General features: G+C 43.3%; 1 protein-coding gene across 4 annotated transcripts in view; it reads left to right on the forward strand.

Annotated features, from left to right (window-relative positions):
* The window catches only part of ctif (CBP80/20-dependent translation initiation factor), a 235,616-nt gene that overhangs the window by 97,678 nt on the left and 114,399 nt on the right, over positions 1-23,539 (forward strand). For all 4 annotated transcript variants that reach the window (XM_073064057.1, XM_073064058.1, XM_073064059.1 and 1 more), the window contains exon 4: positions 11,041-11,114. In XM_073064057.1, coding sequence (XP_072920158.1) covers positions 11,041-11,114 — 74 coding nt within the window. The remainder of the gene's footprint in view (positions 1-11,040; positions 11,115-23,539) is intronic.

Genomic DNA, 23,539 nt, shown 5'->3' on the forward strand with positions numbered 1-23,539 from the left:
TGCCACCCACCAGCCTCCACGGCTAGCACATAATTCTCTGAAACCTCCGCCACCTCCAATGGGTTCCCACAACCATACACATCTTTCCCTCCCCCCATCTTTCTGCTTCTAAGTCTCTGCTGCCTCTCACCCTTCTTAAATAGTAGAGTAACATTTCTGGACTCCCTTGTACATTCATTAGACCACAAGAAAAAGCAGCAGAAGTAGGCCATTTGGCCCATTGAGTCCGCTCCACCATTCAATCATGGACTGATACAATTCTTCATCCCCACTCCCCTGCCTTCTCCCCATATTCTTTGATGTCCTGGTTAATCAACAACCTATCTATCTTTGCCTTAAATACACCAAATGACTTGGCCTCCACAGTCGCTCGTGGCAAAAAATTCCACAGATTTACCATGCTCTGATTAAAGTAATTTCACCACATCTCAGTTCTAAATGGACGTCCTTCAATCCTGAAGTCATGCCCTCTGGTCCTAGACTCCCCTACCATGGGAAATAACTTCATCATATCTAATCTGATCAGGCCTTTTAACATCAGAATGTTTCTATAAGATCACCCCTCATTCTCCTGAACTCCAGGGAATACAGCCCAAGAGCTGCCAGACATTCCTCATACGGTAACCCTTTCATTCCTGGAATCAGTCTTGTGAATCTTCTCTGAACCCTCTCCAATGTCAGTGTATCCTTTCTAAAATAAGGAACCCAAAACTGCACACAATACTCCAAGTGTGGTCTCACGAGTGCCTTATAGAGCCTCAACATCACATCCCTGCTGTTATATTCTATACCTCTAGAAATGAATGCCAACATTGCATTTGCCTTCTTCACCACTGACTCAACCTGCAGGTTAACCTTTAGGGTATCCTGCACAAGGACTCCCAAGTCCCTTTGCATCTCTGCATTTTGAATTCTCTCCCCATCTAAATAATAGTCTGCCTGTTTATTTCTTCCACCAAAGTGCATGACCATACACTTTCCAACATAGTATTTCATTTGCCAGTTCTTTGTCCATTCCCCTAAACTATGTAAGTCTCTGCTGCCTCTCACCCTTCTTAAATAGTAGAGTAACATTTGCAATTTTCTAGTCATCGGGTACAATGCCAGAATTTATCGATTCTTGAAGGATTATTGTTAATGCCTCCACAATCTCTCCAGCTACTTCTTTTACAGCCCGAGGGTACATTCCATCAGGTCCAGGAGATTTATCCATCCTCAGACCATTAAGCTTCCTGAGCACCCACTCAGTCATAATTTTCACTGCACATTCTTCACTTCCCTGACACTTTTGAACATCCAGTATACTGCAGTTGTCTTTTTCGTCCCATTTCAACGCTTGAACTCGAATCATTTCTCCAGTAACAATGTATCCTGACGATCGCTGGTGATTCACCCACTCTAAAACTTTTTCTTCCAGTTCTGGCCACTGGCATGTTTTCCTGTGGTTTGCACATTTCGTCTTTGGCATTTCTCTCAGCGTGTCCTCTGCCTTTCTCCACTCTCTCACTCTCTCACGTTTACACTAAACTTCTTAGCAGCTGCAGAATTATTCATTCCTTTAGCAAAATCAACAACCTTCGGCTTGAAGCCAGCATCATATTGCATTTGTTTTAATCTTTTGTACATGGTGGTCGCAAACTCAATACTGAGTACACGTACTGATCCTGCCACCCTGTGTTATGTTTTAACGAGATTATGATGGGTATTAAATGGTTTCACCGGGGTTACATTTCAGAGGATTCTTTTCCATTGGAAACCTAATTGAAAATTTCTCTCCCTGATTTATTTATTAAGAATTCGCTTATAATGTGTAGGCCTGTTTTCTTAGCAGGTACTGGTTCACAAAATTTCCATGGTCCGGATCCGGCAAAGCTGAGTACCGGCACTTGAGATCTTGTGATCTTTTCTGGTTAAATCAAAAATCTCTACAAAAGGGGTCAGCTTATACAAAGGTAACATGAAAAAGTTACTTTTTTAACCTTGAAAATGGGGGTTGGCTTATACTCCGGAATATATGGTAAATCTCCTGGACCTGATGGAATGCACCCTCGGGTTCTGAAGGAAGTAGCTGGAGAGATTGCGGAGGTATTAACGATGATCTTTCAAGAATTGATAGATTTTGGCATTGTACCAGATGACTGGAAAATTACTCCACTATTTAAGAAGGGTGGGAGGCAGCAGAAAGGAAACTATAGACCTGTTAGCCTGACATCAGTGGTTGGGAAGTTGTTAGAATCAATTGTTAAGGATGAGATTACGGAGTATCTGGAGACACATGACAAGATAGGCCAAAGCCAGCGTGGTTTCCTGAAAGGAAAATCCTGCCTGACAAACCTACTGCAATTCTTTGAGGAAATTACAAGCAGGGTAGACAAAGGAGATGCAGTAGGTGTGGTGTACTTGGATTTTCAGAAGGCCCTTGACAAGGTTCTGCACATGAGGCTGCTTAGCAAAATAAGAGCCCGTGGAATTACAGGGGAGTTACTAGCATGGGCCGGAGCATTGGCTGATTAGCAAAAAACAGAGAGTGGGAATAAAGGGATCCTATTCTGGCTGGCTGCTGGTTACCAGTGAAGTTTGGTGGGGTTGGTGTTGGGACCGCTGCTTTTTACGAAATATGTCAATGATGTGGACTATGGGATTAATGAATTTGTGGCTAAGTTTACCAATGATACAAAGATAGGTGGAGGAGCAGGTAGTGTTGAGGAAACAGAGAGCCTGCAGATAGACTTAGATAGTTTAGGGGAATGGGCAAAGAAGTGGCAAATGAAATACAATGTTGGAAAGTGTATTGTCATGCACTTCTGTGGAAGAAATAAACAGGCAGACTATTATTTAGATGGGAAGAGAATACAAAATGCAGAGATGCAAAGGGACTTGGGAGTCCTTGTGCAGGATACCCTAAAGGTTAACCTGCAGGTTGAGTTGGTTAACCTCCAGGTTGAGAAGGTGAATGCAATGTTGGCATTCATTTCTAATGCAGGGATGTGATATTGAGGCTCTGTAAGGCACTTGTGAGACCACACTTGGAGTATTGTGTGCAGTTTTGGGCTCCTTATTTTAGAAAGGATATACTGATATTGTAGAGGGTTCAGAGAAGATTCACAAGAATGAAAGGGTTACTATATGAGGAATGTCTGGCAGCTCTTGGGCTGTATTCCCTGGAGTTCAGGAGAGTGAGGGGGGAATCTCATAGAAACATTCCGAATGTTAAAAGGCCTGAACAGAATATATATGGCAAAGTTATTTCCCATGGTAGGGATGTCTAGGACAAGAGGGTACGACTTAGGATTGAAGGACGTCCTTTTAGAACAGAGCTGCGGAGAAATTTCTTTAGTCAGAGGGTGGTAAATCTGTGGAACTTTTTGCCACAAGCGGCTGTGAAGGTCAAGTCATTGGGTGTATTTAAGGCAGAGATTGATTGGTTCTTGATTAACCAGGGCAACAAAGGGTATGGGGAGGAAGGCAGAGGGAGTGGGGATGACTGGAAGAATTGGATCAGCCCACGATTGAATGGCGGAGCAGACTCGATGGGCTGAATGGCCTACTTCTTCTCCTATATCTTATGGTCTTATTAAATGACAAATGCCTCAATTTTACCACTGTCCAGTAACCATAGCAGCTAAATGGATGGCAGGTTAAAAAAAATGAAAAGTTTTAATCTGAAAGTTGTAAAATATTACTCTCTAGAAGGTCCATCATATCCATGCTAACCAAAAGTCAAGTTCAAGTTTATTGTTAATCGACTACATATTTATAACCGACCAAAACATCAAACTTTACCATAAAATGTCAATAAAGTGTCATTCAAAATGCATGTAGTACATATTGAGCTTTGGTGTAATCCTGTTTCCCACATAGCGTCGCAGTTAGCGTGATGCTGTTACAGCTTGGGGTGTTCGGGAGTGTGGCACCATTTGTAAAGAGTTAGTATGTTCTCCCCATGACTACTTGGGTTTTCTCCAGGTGCTCCAGTTTCCTCCCACAGTCCAAAGACATACTGGTTAGTAGGTCAATTGGTCATCGTAAATAGGTGGGTTGCTGGGTGTGCGGCCCTTTGGGTCAGAAGGGCTCGTTCTGAGCTGAATACATAAATAAATGAATCAATCTAGGCCTATATCCTTGCAGGTTCGGAGTCTTCAAGTTAGCATCCAGGTGCTTTTTCATTGGATTGAAGGATTTCTGTTTCCATTCTCCCTATAGACTGAGTCCCAGATACTTACTACTTGAAAAGTGAAACAATATTTCTTCATTTTCCTTTTAGCAATTAACTTAAATTTAACCCCCAACATATTGGCTACTCTGCCAAGAGTTATAGGCCTCTTCCTGTTCATCCTTTTCGAACCGTCCAAAGAAAACCAGCCCTTTTTAGCCTCCTTCTCCTCCCCAACTACAACTTTCCATAGTTTTCCTCTACAGACTCTGGTACCTGGACAACACAGTTCTGAGTTTAGGAATGTGGAACTATATACCAAAATCCAGTCAAGAAGAAAAGAGCTTACAAAAGGTTCAAAAAAACTAGCTAATGATAGGGATCGAGAAGATTATAAGGCTGGCAGAAAGAAGCTTAAGAAGGGACCATGAGAAGTCCTTGACGGACAGGATTAAGGAAAACCCCAAGGCATTCTACAAGTATGTATAAGAGGATAAGACATGAGAGAATAGGACCAATCAGGTGTGACATTGGAAAAGTGTGTATGGAACTAGAGGAGATGGCAGAAGTGCTTAATGAATACTTTACTTCAGTATTCACTACAGAAAAGGATCTTAGCAATTGTAGGGATGACTTGCAGCAGACTGAAAAGCTTGAGTATGTAGATATTAAGGAAGAGGATGTGCTGAAGCTTTTGGAAAGCGTCAAGTTGGATAAGTCACCAGAACTGGACGGGATGTACCCCAGGCTACTGTGGGAAGCAAGGGAAGAGATCACTGAGCCTCTGACGATGATCTTTGCATCACCAATGAGGATGGGAGAGGTTCTGGAGGATTGGAGGGTTGTGGATGTTGTTGAAAGGGAGTAGAGATAGCCCAGGAAATTATAGACCAGTGAGTCTTACTTAAGTGGTTGGTAAATTGATGGAGAAGATCCTGAGAGGCAGGATTTATGAACATTTGGAGAGGCATAATATGATTAGGAATAGTCAGCATGGCTTTGTCAAAGGCAGGTCATGCTTTGCAAGCTTGATTGAATTTTTTCAGGATGTGACTAAACACATTGATGAAGGTAGAGCCATAGATATAGCATATATGTCAAACTCAAGGCCCACGGGCCAAATCCGGCCCGCGGTGGAATTATCTTTGGCCCGCGAGATAATATCTAATTACTATTAAAGCTGGCCCCAGTAATCGAAGCGCCTATGGCATATGATATGGCTAATGCTGAGTTTATTCAGGTACCAGGTTTTCAGGGTTTTTAGTGTTTATTCGGCAGTCTTGCTTGGTAGTCTTCTTCATAAGAAACGGAATTTGTAAAGTGAAACACTTTGTAGTTATAGCAGAGACTGAGACACATGAGAGCAGGCTGAAAAAATGGAGGCAACGAAAGCTGCGTTCGCACGCGTCCGACTGATCCGGCCCGCATGAAGCTGCATTTTGCTCAATCCAGCCCGTGACCTAAAATGAGTTTGACACCCCTGAGATATAGTGTACAATTGAAGTCAGAGGTTTACATACATCTTAGCCAAATACGTTTAACCTCAGTTTTTCACAATTCCTGACATTTAATCCTAGAAAACATTCCCTGTCTTAGGTCAGTTAGGATCACTACCTGATTTTAAGAATGTGAAGTGTCAGAATAATAGTAGAGAGAATGATTTATTTCAGCTTTTATTTCTTTCATCACATTCCCAGTGGGTCAGAAGTTTACATACACTTTGTTAGTATTTGGTAGCATTGCCTTTAAATTGTTTAACTTGGGGTCAAACGTTCTGGATAGCCTTCCACAAATTTCTCACAATAAGTTGCTGGAATTTTGTTCCATTCCTCCAGACAGAACTGGTATAACTGAGTCAGGTTTGTAGGCCTCCTTGCTCGCACACGCTTTTTCAGTTCTGCCCACGAATTTTCTATCGGATTGAGGTCAGGGCTTTGTGATGGCCACTCCAATACCGTGACTTTGTTGTCCTTAAGCAATTTTGCCACAGCTTTGGAGGTCATCGTCGATTTGGAAGACCCATTTGCGACCGAGCTTTAACTTCCTGGCTGATGTCTTGATATGTTGCTTCAATATATCCACATAATTTTCCTTCCTCATGATGCCATCTATTTTGTGAAGTGCACCAGTCCCTCCTGCAGCAAAGCACCCCCACAACATGACGCTGCCACCCCCATGCTACATTGTTGGGATGGTGTTCTTCAGCTTGCAAGCCTCATCCTTTTTCCTCCAAATGTAACGATGGTCATTATGGCCAAACAGTTCAATTTTTGTTTCATCAGACCAGAGGACATTTCTCCAAAAAGTAAGATCTTTGTCCCCACGTGCACTTGCAAACTGTAGTCTGGCTTTTTTATGGCGGTTTTGTAGCAGTGGCTTCTTCCTTGCTGAGAAGCCTTTCAGGTTATGTCGATATAGCATCTTCACAAGGTCCTTTGCTGTTGTTCTGGGATTGATTTGGACTTTTTGCACAAAAGTACGTTCATCTCTAGGTGACAGAATGCGTCTCCTTCCTGAGCGGTATGACGTCTGCATGGTCCCATGGTGTTTATACTTGCGTACGATTGTTTGTACAGATGAACGTGGTACCTTCAGGCGTTTGGAAATTGCTCCCAAGGATGAACCAGACTTGTGGATGTCCACTTTTTTTTTCTGAGGTCTCGGCTGATTTCTTTTGATTTTGTTTGTAATCTTCTGACCCACTGGAATTGTGATATAGTCAATTAAAAGTGAAATAATCTGTAAACAATTGTTGGAAAAATTACTCGTGTCATGCACAAAGTAGATGTCCTCAACATCTTGCCAAAACTATAGTTTGCTAATATGAAATCTGTGGAGTTGTTGAACAATGAGTTTTAATTACTTCAACCTAGGTCTATGTTATCTTCTGACTTCAACTGTATATGGATTTTAGCAAGGCATTTGATAAGGTACCCCATGCAAGGCTTATTGAGAAAGTAAGAAGGCATGGGATCCAAGGGGACATTGCTTTGTGGATCCAGAACTGGCTTGCCCACAGAAGGCAAAGAATGGTTGTAGACAGGTCATGTTCTGCATGGAGGTCGGTCATCAGTGGAGTGCCTCAGGGAACTGTTCTGGGGCCTCTAGTGATTTTTATAAATGACCTGGATGAGGAAGTGGAGGGATGGGTTAGTAAGTTTGCTGATGACACAAAGGTTGGAGGTGTTGTGGATAGTGTAGAGGGCTGTCAGAGCATACAGCGGGACATTGATAGGATGCAAAACTGGGCTGAGAAGTGGCAGATGGAGTTCAACCCAGATAAGTGAGAGGTGGTTCATTTTGGTAGGTCAAATATGATGGCAGAATATAGCATTAATGGTAAGACTCTTGGCAGTGTGGAGGGTCAGAGGGATCTTGGGGTTCGAGTCCATAGGACTCTCAAAGCTGCTACACAGGTTGACTCCGTGGCTAAGAAGGCATACGGTGCAATTGTGTGATTGAGTTTAAGAGCCAAGAGGTAATGTTGCAGCTATATAGGACCCTGGTCAGACGCCATTTGGAGTACTGCGCTCAGTTCTGGTCGCCTCACTACAGGAAGGACGTGGAAACCATAGAAAGGGTGTAGAGGAGATTTACAAGGATGTTGCCTGGATTAGGGAGCATGCTTTATGAGAATAGGTTGAGTGAACTCGGCCTTTTCTCCTTGGAGCGACAGAGGATAAGAGGTGACCTGACAGAGGTATACAAGATAATGAGAGGCATTGATTGTGTGGATAGTCAGAGGTTTTTTCCCAGGGCTGAAATGGCTAGCATGAGAGGGCATAGTTTTAAGGTGCTTGGAAGTAGGTACAGAGGAGATGTCAGGGGTAAGCTTTTTACTCAGAGAGTGGTGAGTGCGTGGAATGGGCTGCCGGCAGTTGTTGTGGAGGCGGAATCAATAGGGTCTTTTAAGAGACTCCTGGATGGATACTTGGAGCTTAGAAAAATAGAGGGCTAAGGGTAAGCCTAGGTAGTTCTAAGTTAAAGGCATGTTCAGTACAGCTTTCTGGGCTGAAGGGCTTGTATTGTACTGTAGGTTTTCTGTTTCTATCAGATCATAAATGGCAGGAGTAGAATGAGGCCATTTGGCCCATTGAGGCTGTGCTGACATTTCATCATGGCTGATCCATTTTCTATTTCAGCTGCTTTCCCTGTCTTTACTCAGTAACCTTTCACACCCTGACCAGTCAAGATCCTCTCAAGCTCTGCTTTAAATATACTCAGTGACTTGGCTCCCATAGCCACCTATGGCAATGAATTCCACAGATTCATCAGCCTCTCTAATGTCCTTGCGTAGATAAGGGGCCCACAGCTGCTCGCAGTACTGCATGAAATCTCTTTGCATCTCAGATTTTTGAATTTTCTGCTGGTTTAGAAAATAGTCTACACTTTTATTCCTTCTCCCAAAGTGCATGGCCATACACTTGCCAACATTATATTGCATCTGCCACTTCTTTGCTCATTCTATTAATCTGTCTAGCCCCTTCTGCAACATCCCTGCTTCCTCAGTATTACCTTCCCCTCCACCATTCTTCGTATTGTCCGCAAATGTGGCCACAAAACCATCAATTCCATCATCCAAATCATTGACATGTAATGTAAAATGAAATGGTCCCAACACAGACACCTGTGGAACACCAGTAGTCACCAGCACCCATCAAGAATAGGCTCCCTTGATTCCTTCTTTGCCTCCTGCCAATTAGTCAATGCTCTGTCCATGCCAGTATCTTTCCCGTAATACCATGGGCTTTTATCTTGTTAAGCAGCCTCATGTGCAGCTCATTGTCAAAGACCTTCTGAAAATCCAAGTACACAGCATCCACTGATTCTCCCTTGTCTATCCTGCTAGTTATTTCTTCAAAGAATTCCAACAGATTTGTCAGGCAAGATTTCCCCTTGGGGATACCATGCTGACTACGGCCGATTTTATCCTGTGCTTTTAAGAACCTTGAGATCTCATCCTTAACAATCAGCTCCAACATCTTCCGAATCATGAAGTCGGACTAACTGGCCTATAGTTTCCCTTCTTCTGCCTCTCTCCCTTCTTTAGAGCGGAGTGACGTTTGCAATTTTCCAGTCTTCCCGAACCATGCTAGAATCTAGTGTTCTTGAAAGATTATTTCTAAATCCTCCACATCTCTTCAGCCAGCTCTTTCAGTACCCTGGGGTGTAGTCCATCTGATCCAGCTGATTTATTTAGCTTCAGACTTTACAGCTTCCCAAGCACCTTCTCCCTAGTAATAGCAACTACACTCACTTTGCCTCCAACAGTCTTGAACTTGTGCCCTGTGCGAAAATATGTTCAAAGTAAATTTATTATCAAAGTATGTATATGTCACCATATACCACCTTGAGATTCATTTTCTTGTGGGCATTCAGAGTAGAACAAAGAGATACCATAGAAAAATGAAAAACTACACACACAGACAAACCGTCAACATCCAAAACAAGACAATCTAGCAACTATACTGTAAATAGAAACAAATAAATAGTTAATATTGAGAACATGGATTGTGGAGTCCTTGAACTGAGTTCATAGATTGTGGAATCATTTCAGTGCTGAGCTGAGTGAAATTAGTCACACGGTTCAGGAGCCTGATGATATTAAAAGTTCTAATAACGAAGGTCCCATTTTCAGACTTTTCTATTTGAGTAGAAAAATCATGCAAAGGTAATGCATAAAATGTATTTTAAAAGTTTCTACAGAGAAGTGAAGAATTATTAAGGAGTATTTACCCACATAGAGACCCCACTAAGCGTTATGTCAGAGATTAAATGAGACTGTTCTAACTCTGGTCTCATTCACAAACAAAAAAAACTGTAAAGCCGCAGAAATCTTTCTTGCTGTTCGATCGATTGTTTGTTTAAGCGCCATATCTCAAGAACTACACCTGATAAAAATGGTCAGATTTCAGTTTGAAATGTATATGAAGCACTCTGTTTCTGTCGCTGTGTAAAACAATCTCCAGCCCCGCCAAACGTGTGAGATTGAGATGTGAAACCCCCGTTTGTGTGGGTGCTCTGTGATCTGTTACCGTTACAAATGAGTACCACGAAATAACAGGCAGTACACCATATGCAATTAAACAATTTAGCTTTATGATTTTTAATTTGACTACAGGGTTAATGAAGAAAAAACAAAAAAGGAAAATGGCTCTTTTTAATGAAACAGTCTAATGTGCACAAGTTGGAGTTCACAGTTTCCCCTCTGCCGATCCTCCTTCAATTTCCCCGGGCTTCTTCGGATCATGGCTCTGCTCCGGGTCGAGTCCTACAATCTCTTCTCTCTCCATTTCCCGCTGAACAAAAGACCCAGATCACCCCGGTCGGTGTCAGGCACGCGGCACAAAAACACACTCCCTTCATTGGACAGCTCACATTCCAAAGCCCCCGTTATCTCTAACATAACCCAAACACGGCTTCTACAGAGAGACCATCACAATAGCAGTGAAAACTTTCCCAGGGTGTTACAGGTAATTAACATAGCGTTTTCTCACTGCTGTGCCAACCAAGATGATACGGTCAGGTCTTTGGTGTGCAATTTGATTCTGTGACTTTCTGTCACCACTGCATGAAACCTAGCATATGGATGACAGAAAACAATGGAGGGCTATGTGGGTGGGAAGGGTTAAAGGATTGGTACAACATTGTAGGCTGAAGGGCTTGTAGTGTGCTGTAACATAACGTTGCATGAAATGTGTAATAAACACAAGAGATTCTGCAGGTGTTGGATTTCGACAGCAAAATTCACCAAATGCTGGAGCATCTGTGGGGAGGAATAATCAGTTGATGTGTCAGGCCGAGACTCTTCATCAGATTATTATATAATAAACATCCAGAGTTTGTACTAATGCTGATTCTCTGCATCTCGTTTCTCTTGTTTCCAGATCTGTAACCAAGAAACATCTTATGACATTCTGGGGACAGACATCTGGGCAGTTAACTCCTTTGAAAACATTAGGTAGGTTCTTTTTCTTCTCCATGCATACTGTTAAGTGGTTATGTCCTTTCTCTGCAGCTTGCAGGACTTTCCACTGCCCACTTCCTTCCAAGATATTGGGGGACTGCAATATTACTTAACCTTTCTCTTCTCAGTGCTTTGATTATTTGAAACCTCGTGTGGTAGAGACACCAAGATAGATATTTCTGTGTCAGCCTGGTATAAATTGGGGCCTGTGTAATGAAGCTTTGGGATTAGCACGTACATTACAGATTCAAGGCTGACGAGCAGTGGGGGGGTCACTGATAAGGATACAGTGTTAGATAGATAGATAGATACTTTATTCATCCCCATGGGGAAATTCAACATTTTTTCCAATGTCCCATACACTTATTGTAGCAAAACTAATTACATACAATACTTAACTCAGTATAAATATGATATGCATCTAAAATCACCCTCTCAAAAAGCATTACTAAATAGCTTTTAAAAAGTTCTTAAATAGTTTACTAAAATACATTGAATGGTAACTTAAGCTCAGTCCTAACCCCGGCACTTTAACATATCTTGCCCCTGGCGGTTGAATTGTAAAGCCGAATGGCATTGGGGAGTAATGATCTCTTCATCCTGTCTGAGGAGCATTGCATCGATAGCAACCTGTCGCTGAAACTGCTTCTCTGTCTCTGGATGGTGCTATGTAGAGGATGTTCAGGGTTTTCCATAATTGACCGTAGCCTACTCAGCGCCCTTCGCTCTGCTACCGATGTCATACTCTCCAGTTCTGTGCCCACGACAGAGCCCGCCTTCCTTACCAGCTTATTAAGACGTGAGGCGTCCCTCTTCTTAATGCTGCCTCCCCAACACGCCACCACAAAGAAGAGGGCGCTCTCCACAACTGACCTATAGAACATCTTCAGCATCTCACTACAGACATTGAATGACGCCAACCTTCTAAGGAAGTACAGTCGACTCTGTGCCTTCCTGCACAATGCATCTGTGTTGGCAGTCCAGTCTAGCTTCTCATCTAACTGCACTCCCAGATACTTGTAGGTCTTAACCTGCTCCACACATTCTCCATTAATGATCACTGGCTCCATATGAGGCCTAGATCTCCTAAAGTCCACCACCATCTCCTTGGTCTTGGTGATATTGAGACGCAGGTAATTTGAGTTGCACCATATCACAAAGTCCTGTATCAGTTTCCTGTATCAGTGTTATAGGAGTGGAACGTACTCTATGTAATGCTTGGGTGGGGGGGTCACTGATAAGGATACAGTGTTATAGGAGTGGAATGTACTCTATGTAATGCTTGGGTGGGGGAGTCATTGATAAGGATACAGTGTTATAGGAGTGGAACGTATTCTATGTAATGCTTGGGTGCGCGGTCATTGATAAGGATACAGTGTTATAGGAGTGGAACATACTCTGTAATGCTTGGGTGGGGGGTTCATTGATAAGGATACATTGTTATAGGAGTGGAACGTATTCTATGTAATGTTTGGGTGGGGGGTCACTGATAAGGATACAGTGTTATAGGAGTGGAACGTATTCTATGTAATGCTTGGGTAGGGGGTCACTGATAAGGATACAGTGTTATAGGAGTGGAACGTACTCTATGTAATGCTTGGGTGGGGGGTTCATTGATAAGGATACAGTGTTATAGGAGTGGAACGTACTCTATGTAATGCTTGGGTGGGGGGGTCACTGATAAGGATACAGTGTTATAGGAGTGGAATGTATGTAATGCTTGGGTGGGGGTCACTGATAAGGATACAGTGTTATAGGCGTGGAATGTATGTAATGCTTGGGTGGGTGGTCACTGATAAGGATACAGTGTTATAGGAGTGGAACGTATTCAATGTAATGCTTGGGTGGGGGGGTCACTGATAAGGATACAGTGTTATAGGAGTGGAATGTACTCTATGTAATGCTTGGGTGGGGGGTCACTGATAAGGATACAGTGTTATAGGCGTGGAATGTATGTAATGCTTGGGTGGGGGGTTCATTGATAAGGATACAGTGTTATAGGAGTGGAATGTATGTAATGCTTGGGTGGGGGGTCATTGATAAGGATACAGTGTTATAGGAGTGGAACGTATTCTATGTAATGCTTGGGTGGGGGGTCATTGATAAGGATACAGTGTTATAGGAGTGGAATGTATGTAATGCTTGGGTAGGGGGTCACTGATAAGGATACAGTGTTATAGGAGTGGAATGTATGTAATGCTTGGGTGGGGGAGTCATTGATAAGGATACAGTGTTATTGGAGTGGAACGTATTCTATGTAATGCTTGGGTGGGGGGGTCACTGATAAGGATACAGTGTTATAGGAGTGGAATGTACTCTATGTAATGCTTGGGTGGGGGGTCATTGATAAGGATACAGTGTTATAGGCGTGGAATGTATGTAATGCTTGGGTGGGGGGTTCATTGATAAGGATACAGTGTTATAGGAGTGGAATGTATGTAATGCTTGGGTGGGGGGTCATTGATAAGGATACAGTGTTATAGGAGTGGAACTTATTCTATGTAATGCTTGGGTGGTGGGTCATTGATAAGGATACAGTGTTATAGGCGTGGAATGTATGTAATGCTTGGGTGGGGGGTCACTGATAAAGATACAGTGTTATAGGCGTGGAATGTATGTAATGCTTGGGTAGGGGGTCACTGATAAGGATACAGTGTTATAGGAGTGGAATGTACTCTATGTAATGCTTGGGTGGGGAGTCATTGATAAGGATACAGTGTTATAGGTGTGGAATGTATGTAATGCTTGGGTGGGGGGTCACTGATAAGGATACAGTGTTATAGGAGTGGAATGTATGTAATGCTTGGGTGGGGGGTCACTGATAAGGATACAGTGTTATAGGAGTGGAATGTACTCTATGTAATGCTTGGGTGGGGGGTCATTGATAAGGATACAGTGTTATAGGAGTGGAATGTATGTAATGCTTGGGTGGGGGGTCACTGATAAGGATACAGTGTTATAGGTGTGGAATGTATGTAATGCTTGGGTGGGGGGTCACTGATAAGGATACAGTGTTATAGGAGTGGAATGTATGTAATGCTTGGGTGGGGGGTCACTGATAAGGATACAGTGTTATAGGAGTGGAACGTATTCTATGTAATGCTTGGGTGGGGGGTCACTGATAAGGATACAGTGTTATAGGAGTGGAACGTATTCTATGTAATGCTTGGGTGGGGGGTCATTGATAATGATACAGTGTTATAGGCGTGGAATGTATGTAATGCTTGGGTGGGGGGTCACTGATAAGGATACAGTGTTATAGGAGTGCAATGTACTCTATGTAATGCTTGGGTGGGGGGTCATTGATAAGGATACAGTGTTATAGGAGTGGAATGTATGTAATGCTTGGGTGGGGGGTCACTGATAAGGATACAGTGTTATAGGAGTGGAACGTATTCTATGTAATGCTTGGGTGGGGGGGTCACTGATAAGGATACAGTGTTATAGGAGTGGAATGTACTCTATGTAATGCTTGGGTGGGGGGTCACTGATAAGGATACAGTGTTATAGGAGTGGAATGTATGTAATGCTTGGGTGGGGGGTCACTGATAAGGATACAGTGTTATAGGAGTGGAATGTATGTAATGCTTGGGTGGGGGGGTCACTGATAAGGATACAGTGTTATAGGAGTGGAATGTATGTAATGCTTGGATGGGGGGTCACTGATAAGGATACAGTGTTATAGGTGTGGAATGTATGTAATGCTTGGGTGGGGGGTCACTGATAAGGATACAGTGTTATAGGAGTGGAATGTATGTAATGCTTGTGTGGGGGGGTCACTGATAAGGATACAGTGTTATAGGAGTGGAACGTATTCTATGTAATGCTTGGGTGGGGGGTCACTGATAAGGATACAGTGTTATAGGAGTGGAATGTATATGTAATGCTTGGGTGGGGGGTCATTGATAAGGATACAGTGTTATAGGAGTGGAATGTATGTAATGCTTGGGTGGGGGGTCACTGATAAGGATACAGTGTTATAGGAGTGGAACGTATTCTATGTAATGCTTGGGTGGGGGGGTCACTGATAAGGATACAGTGTTATAGGAGTGGAATGTACTCTATGTAATGCTTGGGTGGGGGGTCACTGATAAGGATACAGTGTTATAGGAGTGGAACGTATTCTATGTAATGCTTGGGTGGGGGGTCACTGATAAGGATACAGTGTTATAGGAGCGGAATGTATGTAATGCTTGGGTGGGGGGGTCACTGATAAAGATACAGTGTTATAGGAGTGGAATGTACTCTATGTAATGCTTGGGTGGGGGGTCACTGATAAGGATACAGTGTTATAGGAGTGGAATGTATGTAATGCTTGGGTGGGGGGTTCATTGATAAGGATACAGTGTTATAGGAGTGGAATGTATGTAATGCTTGGGTGGGTGGTCATTGATAAGGATACAGTGTTATAGGAGTGGAACGTATTCTATGTAATGCTTGGGTGGGGGGTCATTGATAAGGATACAGTGTTATAGGCGTGGAATGTATGTAATGCTTGGGTAGGGGGTCACTGATAAGGATACAGTGTTATAGGAGTGGAATGTACTCTATGTAATGCTTGGGTGGGGAGTCATTGATAAGGATACAGTGTTATAGGAGTGGAACGTATTCTATGTAATGCTTGGGTGGGGGGGTCACTGATAAGGATACAGTGTTATAGGAGTGGAATGTATGTAATGCTTGGGTGGGTGGTCATTGATAAGGATACAGTGTTATAGGAGTGGAACGTATTCTATGTAATGCTTGGGTGGGGGGTCACTGATAAGGATACAGTGTTATAGGCGTGGAATGTATGTAATGCTTGGGTAGGGGGTCACTGATAAGGATACAGTGTTATAGGAGTGGAATGTACTCTATGTAATGCTTGGGTGGGGAGTCATTGATAAGGATACAGTGTTATAGGAGTGGAATGTACTCTATGTAATGCTTGGGTGGGGGGTCACTGATAAGGATACAGTGTTATAGGCGTGGAATGTATGTAATGCTTGGGTGGGGGGTCACTGATAAAGATACAGTGTTATAGGAGTGGAATGTATGTAATGCTTGGGTAGGGGGTCACTGATAAGGATACAGTGTTATAGGAGTGGAATGTACTCTATGTAATGCTTGGGTGGGGGGTCACTGATAAGGATACAGTGTTATAGGAGTGGAATGTATGTAATGCTTGGGTGGGGGGTCACTGATAAGGATACAGTGTTATAGGAGTGGAATGTATGTAATGCTTGGGTGGGGGGTCACTGATAAGGATACAGTGTTATAGGAGTGGAATGTACTCTATGTAATGCTTGGGTGGGGGGTCACTGATAAGGATACAGTGTTATAGGAGTGGAATGTACTCTATGTAATGCTTGGGTGGGGGGGGTCACTGATAAGGATACAGTGTTATAGGAGTGGAATGTACTCTATGTAATGCTTGGGTGGGGAGTCATTGATAAGGATACAGTGTTATAGGTGTGGAATGTATGTAATGCTTGGGTGGGGGGTCACTGATAAGGATACAGTGTTATAGGAGTGGAATGTATGTAATGCTTGGGTGGGGGGTCACTGATAAGGATACAGTGTTATAGGAGTGGAATGTACTCTATGTAATGCTTGGGTGGGGGGTCACTGATAAGGATACAATGTTATAGGAGTGGAATGTATGTAATGCTTGGGTGGGGGGTCACTGATAAGGATACAGTGTTATAGGAGTGGAATGTATGTAATGCTTGGGTGGGGGGTCACTGATAAGGATACAGTGTTATAGGAGTGGAATGTATGTAATGCTTGGGTGGGGGGTCACTGATAAGGATACAGTGTTATAGGAGTGGAATGTACTCTATGTAATGCTTGGGTGGGGGGACACTGATAAGGATACAGTGTTATAGGAGTGGAATGTACTCTATGTAATGCTTGGGTGGGGGGTCACTGATAAGGATACAGTGTTATAGGAGTGGAATGTACTCTATGTAATGCTTGGGTGGGGGGTCACTGATAAGGATACAGTGTTATAGGAGTGGAATGTACTCTATGTAATGCTTGGGTGGGGGGTCACTGATAAGGATACAGTGTTATAGGCGTGGAATGTATGTAATGCTTGGGTGGGGGGTCACTGATAAAGATACAGTGTTATAGGCGTGGAATGTACTCTATGTAATGCTTGGGTGGGGGGTCACTGATAAGGATACAGTGTTATAGGAGTGGAATGTATGTAATGCTTGGGTGGGGGGTCACTGATAAGGATACAGTGTTATAGGTGAGGAATGTATGTAATGCTTGGGTGGGGGGTCACTGATAAAGATACAGTGTTATAGGCGTGGAATGTATGTAATGCTTGGGTGGGGGGTCACTGATAAAGATACAGTGTTATAGGAGTGGAATGTACTCTATGTAATGCTTGGGTGGGGGGTCACTGATAAGGATACAGTGTTATAGGCGTGGAATGTATGTAATGCTTGGGTGGGGGGTCACTGATAAAGATACAGTGTTATAGGAGTGGAATGTACTCTATGTAATGCTTGGGTGGGGGGTCACTGATAAGGATACAGTGTTATAGGAGTGGAATGTATGTAATGCTTGGGTGGGGGGGTCACTGATAAGGATACAATGTTATAGGAGTGGAATGTATGTAATGCTTGGGTGGGGGGTCACTGATAAGGATACAGTGTTATAGGAGTGGAATGTATGTAATGCTTGGGTGGGGGGGGTCACTGATAAAGATACAGTGTTATAGGAGTGGAATGTACTCTATGTAATGCTTGGGTGGGGGGTCACTGATAAGGATACAGTGTTATAGGAGCGGAATGTATGTAATGCTTGGGTGGGGGGGTCACTGATAAAGATACAGTGTTATAGGAGTGGAATGTACTCTATGTAATGTTTGGGTGGGGGGTCACTGATAAAGATACAGTGTTATAGGAGTGGAATGTACTCTATGTAATGCTTGGGTGGGGGGTTCATTGATAAGGATACAGTGTTATAGGTGTGGAATGTATGTAATGCTTGGGTGGGGGGTCACTGATAAGGATACAGTGTTATAGGAGTGGAATGTATGTAATGCTTGGGTGGGGGGTCACTGATAAGGATACAGTGTTATAGGAGCGGAATGTATGTAATGCTTGGGTGGGGGGGTCACTGATAAAGATACAGTGTTATAGGAGTGGAATGTACTCTATGTAATGCTTGGGTGGGGGGTCACTGATAAGGATACAGTGTTATAGGAGTGGAACGTACTCTATGTAATGCTTGGGTGGGGGGTTCATTGATAAGGATACAGTGTTATAGGAGCGGAATGTATGTAATGCTTGGGTGGGGGGTCACTGATAAGGATACAGTGTTATAGGAGTGGAATGTATGTAATGCTTGGGTGGGGGGTTACTGATAAAGATACAGTGTTATAGGCGTGGAATGTACTCTATGTAATGCTTGGGTGGGGGGTCACTGATAAGGATACAGTGTTATAGGCGTGGAATGTATGTAATGCTTGGGTGGGGGGTCACTGATAAGGATACAGTGTTATAGGAGTGGAATGTACTCTATGTAATGCTTGGGTGGGGGGGTCATTGATAAGGATACAGTGTTATAGGCGTGGAATGTATGTAATGCTTGGTTGGGGGGGTCACTGATAAAGATACAGTGTTATAGGCGTGGAATGTATGTAATGCTTGGGTGGGGGGGTCACTGATAAAGATACAGTGTTATAGGCGTGGAATGTATGTAATGCTTGGGTGGGGGGTCACTGATAAGGATACAGTGTTATAGGAGTGGAACGTATTCTATGTAATGCTTGGGTGGGGGGGTCACTGATAAGGATACAGTGTTATAGGAGTGGAATGTATGTAATGCTTGGGTGGGTGGGTCACTGATAAGGATACAGTGTTATAGGAGTGGAATGTATGTAATGCTTGGGTGGGGGGTCACTGATAAAGATACAGTGTTATAGGAGTGGAATGTACTCTATGTAATGCTTGGGTGGGGGGTCATTGATAAGGATACAGTGTTATAGGAGTGGAACGTATTCTATGTAATGCTTGGGTGGGGGGGTCACTGATAAGGATACAGTGTTATAGGAGTGGAATGTACTCTATGTAATGCTTGGGTGGGGGGTCATTGATAAGGATACAGTGTTATAGGAGTGGAATGTATGTAATGCTTGGGTGGGGGGTCATTGATAAGGATACAGTGTTATAGGCGTGGAATGTATGTAATGCTTGGGTGGGGGGGGTCACTGATAAGGATACAGTGTTATAGGAGTGGAATGTATGTAATGCTTGGGTGGGGGGTCATTTATAAGGATACAGTGTTATAGGCGTGGAATGTATGTAATGCTTGGGTGGGGGGGGTCACTGATAAGGATACAGTGTTATAGGTGTGGAATGTATGTAATGCTTGGGTGGGGGGTCATTGATAAGGATACAGTGTTATAGGCGTGGAATGTATGTAATGCTTGGGTGGGGGGTCACTGATAAAGATACAGTGTTATAGGCGTGGAATGTACTCTATGTAATGCTTGGGTGGGGGGTCACTGATAAGGATACAGTGTTATAGGAGTGGAATGTATGTAATGCTTGGGTGGGGGGTTCATTGATAAGGATACAGTGTTATAGGAGTGGAATGTATGTAATGCTTGGGTGGGGGGTCATTGATAAGGATACAGTGTTATAGGAGTGGAACGTATTCTATGTAATGCTTGGGTGGGGGGTCATTGATAAGGATACAGTGTTATAGGAGTGGAATGTATGTAATGCTTGGGTAGGGGGTCACTGATAAGGATACAGTGTTATAGGAGTGGAATGTATGTAATGCTTGGGTGGGGGAGTCATTGATAAGGATACAGTGTTGGAGTGGAACGTATTCTATGTAATGCTTGGGTGGGGGGGTCACTGATAAGGATACAGTGTTATAGGAGTGGAATGTACTCTATGTAATGCTTGGGTGGGGGGTCATTGATAAGGATACAGTGTTATAGGCGTGGAATGTATGTAATGCTTGGGTGGGGGGTTCATTGATAAGGATACAGTGTTATAGGAGTGGAATGTATGTAATGCTTGGGTGGGGGGTCATTGATAAGGATACAGTGTTATAGGAGTGGAACTTATTCTATGTAATGCTTGGGTGGTGGGTCATTGATAAGGATACAGTGTTATAGGCGTGGAATGTATGTAATGCTTGGGTGGGGGGTCACTGATAAAGATACAGTGTTATAGGCGTGGAATGTATGTAATGCTTGGGTAGGGGGTCACTGATAAGGATACAGTGTTATAGGAGTGGAATGTACTCTATGTAATGCTTGGGTGGGGAGTCATTGATAAGGATACAGTGTTATAGGTGTGGAATGTATGTAATGCTTGGGTGGGGGGTCACTGATAAGGATACAGTGTTATAGGAGTGGAATGTATGTAATGCTTGGGTGGGGGGTCACTGATAAGGATACAGTGTTATAGGAGTGGAATGTACTCTATGTAATGCTTGGGTGGGGGGTCATTGATAAGGATACAGTGTTATAGGAGTGGAATGTATGTAATGCTTGGGTGGGGGGTCACTGATAAGGATACAGTGTTATAGGTGTGGAATGTATGTAATGCTTGGGTGGGGGGTCACTGATAAGGATACAGTGTTATAGGAGTGGAATGTATGTAATGCTTGGGTGGGGGGTCACTGATAAGGATACAGTGTTATAGGAGTGGAACGTATTCTATGTAATGCTTGGGTGGGGGGTCACTGATAAGGATACAGTGTTATAGGAGTGGAACGTATTCTATGTAATGCTTGGGTGGGGGGTCATTGATAATGATACAGTGTTATAGGCGTGGAATGTATGTAATGCTTGGGTGGGGGGTCACTGATAAGGATACAGTGTTATAGGAGTGCAATGTACTCTATGTAATGCTTGGGTGGGGGGTCATTGATAAGGATACAGTGTTATAGGAGTGGAATGTATGTAATGCTTGGGTGGGGGGTCACTGATAAGGATACAGTGTTATAGGAGTGGAACGTATTCTATGTAATGCTTGGGTGGGGGGGTCACTGATAAGGATACAGTGTTATAGGAGTGGAATGTACTCTATGTAATGCTTGGGTGGGGGGTCACTGATAAGGATACAGTGTTATAGGAGTGGAATGTATGTAATGCTTGGGTGGGGGGTCACTGATAAGGATACAGTGTTATAGGAGTGGAATGTATGTAATGCTTGGGTGGGGGGGTCACTGATAAGGATACAGTGTTATAGGAGTGGAATGTATGTAATGCTTGGATGGGGGGTCACTGATAAGGATACAGTGTTATAGGTGTGGAATGTATGTAATGCTTGGGTGGGGGGTCACTGATAAGGATACAGTGTTATAGGAGTGGAATGTATGTAATGCTTGTGTGGGGGGGTCACTGATAAGGATACAGTGTTATAGGAGTGGAACGTATTCTATGTAATGCTTGGGTGGGGGGTCACTGATAAGGATACAGTGTTATAGGAGTGGAATGTATATGTAATGCTTGGGTGGGGGGTCATTGATAAGGATACAGTGTTATAGGAGTGGAATGTATGTAATGCTTGGGTGGGGGGTCACTGATAAGGATACAGTGTTATAGGAGTGGAACGTATTCTATGTAATGCTTGGGTGGGGGGGTCACTGATAAGGATACAGTGTTATAGGAGTGGAATGTACTCTATGTAATGCTTGGGTGGGGGGTCACTGATAAGGATACAGTGTTATAGGAGTGGAACGTATTCTATGTAATGCTTGGGTGGGGGGTCACTGATAAGGATACAGTGTTATAGGAGCGGAATGTATGTAATGCTTGGGTGGGGGGGTCACTGATAAAGATACAGTGTTATAGGAGTGGAATGTACTCTATGTAATGCTTGGGTGGGGGGTCACTGATAAGGATACAGTGTTATAGGAGTGGAATGTATGTAATGCTTGGGTGGGGGGTTCATTGATAAGGATACAGTGTTATAGGAGTGGAATGTATGTAATGCTTGGGTGGGTGGTCATTGATAAGGATACAGTGTTATAGGAGTGGAACGTATTCTATGTAATGCTTGGGTGGGGGGTCATTGATAAGGATACAGTGTTATAGGCGTGGAATGTATGTAATGCTTGGGTAGGGGGTCACTGATAAGGATACAGTGTTATAGGAGTGGAATGTACTCTATGTAATGCTTGGGTGGGGAGTCATTGATAAGGATACAGTGTTATAGGAGTGGAACGTATTCTATGTAATGCTTGGGTGGGGGGGTCACTGATAAGGATACAGTGTTATAGGAGTGGAATGTATGTAATGCTTGGGTGGGGGGTTCATTGATAAGGATACAGTGTTATAGGAGTGGAATGTATGTAATGCTTGGGTGGGTGGTCATTGATAAGGATACAGTGTTATAGGAGTGGAACGTATTCTATGTAATGCTTGGGTGGGGGGTCACTGATAAGGATACAGTGTTATAGGCGTGGAATGTATGTAATGCTTGGGTAGGGGGTCACTGATAAGGATACAGTGTTATAGGAGTGGAATGTACTCTATGTAATGCTTGGGTGGGGAGTCATTGATAAGGATACAGTGTTATAGGAGTGGAATGTACTCTATGTAATGCTTGGGTGGGGGGTCACTGATAAGGATACAGTGTTATAGGCGTGGAATGTATGTAATGCTTGGGTGGGGGGTCACTGATAAAGATACAGTGTTATAGGAGTGGAATGTATGTAATGCTTGGGTAGGGGGTCACTGATAAGGATACAGTGTTATAGGAGTGGAATGTACTCTATGTAATGCTTGGGTGGGGGGTCACTGATAAGGATACAGTATTATAGGAGTGGAATGTATGTAATGCTTGGGTGGGGGGTCACTGATAAGGATACAGTGTTATAGGAGTGGAATGTATGTAATGCTTGGGTGGGGGGTCACTGATAAGGATACAGTGTTATAGGAGTGGAATGTACTCTATGTAATGCTTGGGTGGGGGGTCACTGATAAGGATACAGTGTTATAGGAGTGGAATGTACTCTATGTAATGCTTGGGTGGGGAGTCATTGATAAGGATACAGTGTTATAGGTGTGGAATGTATGTAATGCTTGGGTGGGGGGTCACTGATAAGGATACAGTGTTATAGGAGTGGAATGTATGTAATGCTTGGGTGGGGGGTCACTGATAAGGATACAGTGTTATAGGAGTGGAATGTACTCTATGTAATGCTTGGGTGGGGGGTCACTGATAAGGATACAATGTTATAGGAGTGGAATGTATGTAATGCTTGGGTGGGGGGTCACTGATAAGGATACAGTGTTATAGGAGTGGAATGTATGTAATGCTTGGGTGGGGGGTCACTGATAAGGATACAGTGTTATAGGAGTGGAATGTATGTAATGCTTGGGTGGGGGGTCACTGATAAGGATAGTGTTATAGGAGTGGAATGTACTCTATGTAATGCTTGGGTGGGGGGTCACT

The sequence above is a fragment of the Hemitrygon akajei genome, chromosome 13 (assembly GCF_048418815.1).
Source record: "Hemitrygon akajei chromosome 13, sHemAka1.3, whole genome shotgun sequence".
NCBI lineage: Eukaryota > Metazoa > Chordata > Chondrichthyes > Myliobatiformes > Dasyatidae > Hemitrygon > Hemitrygon akajei.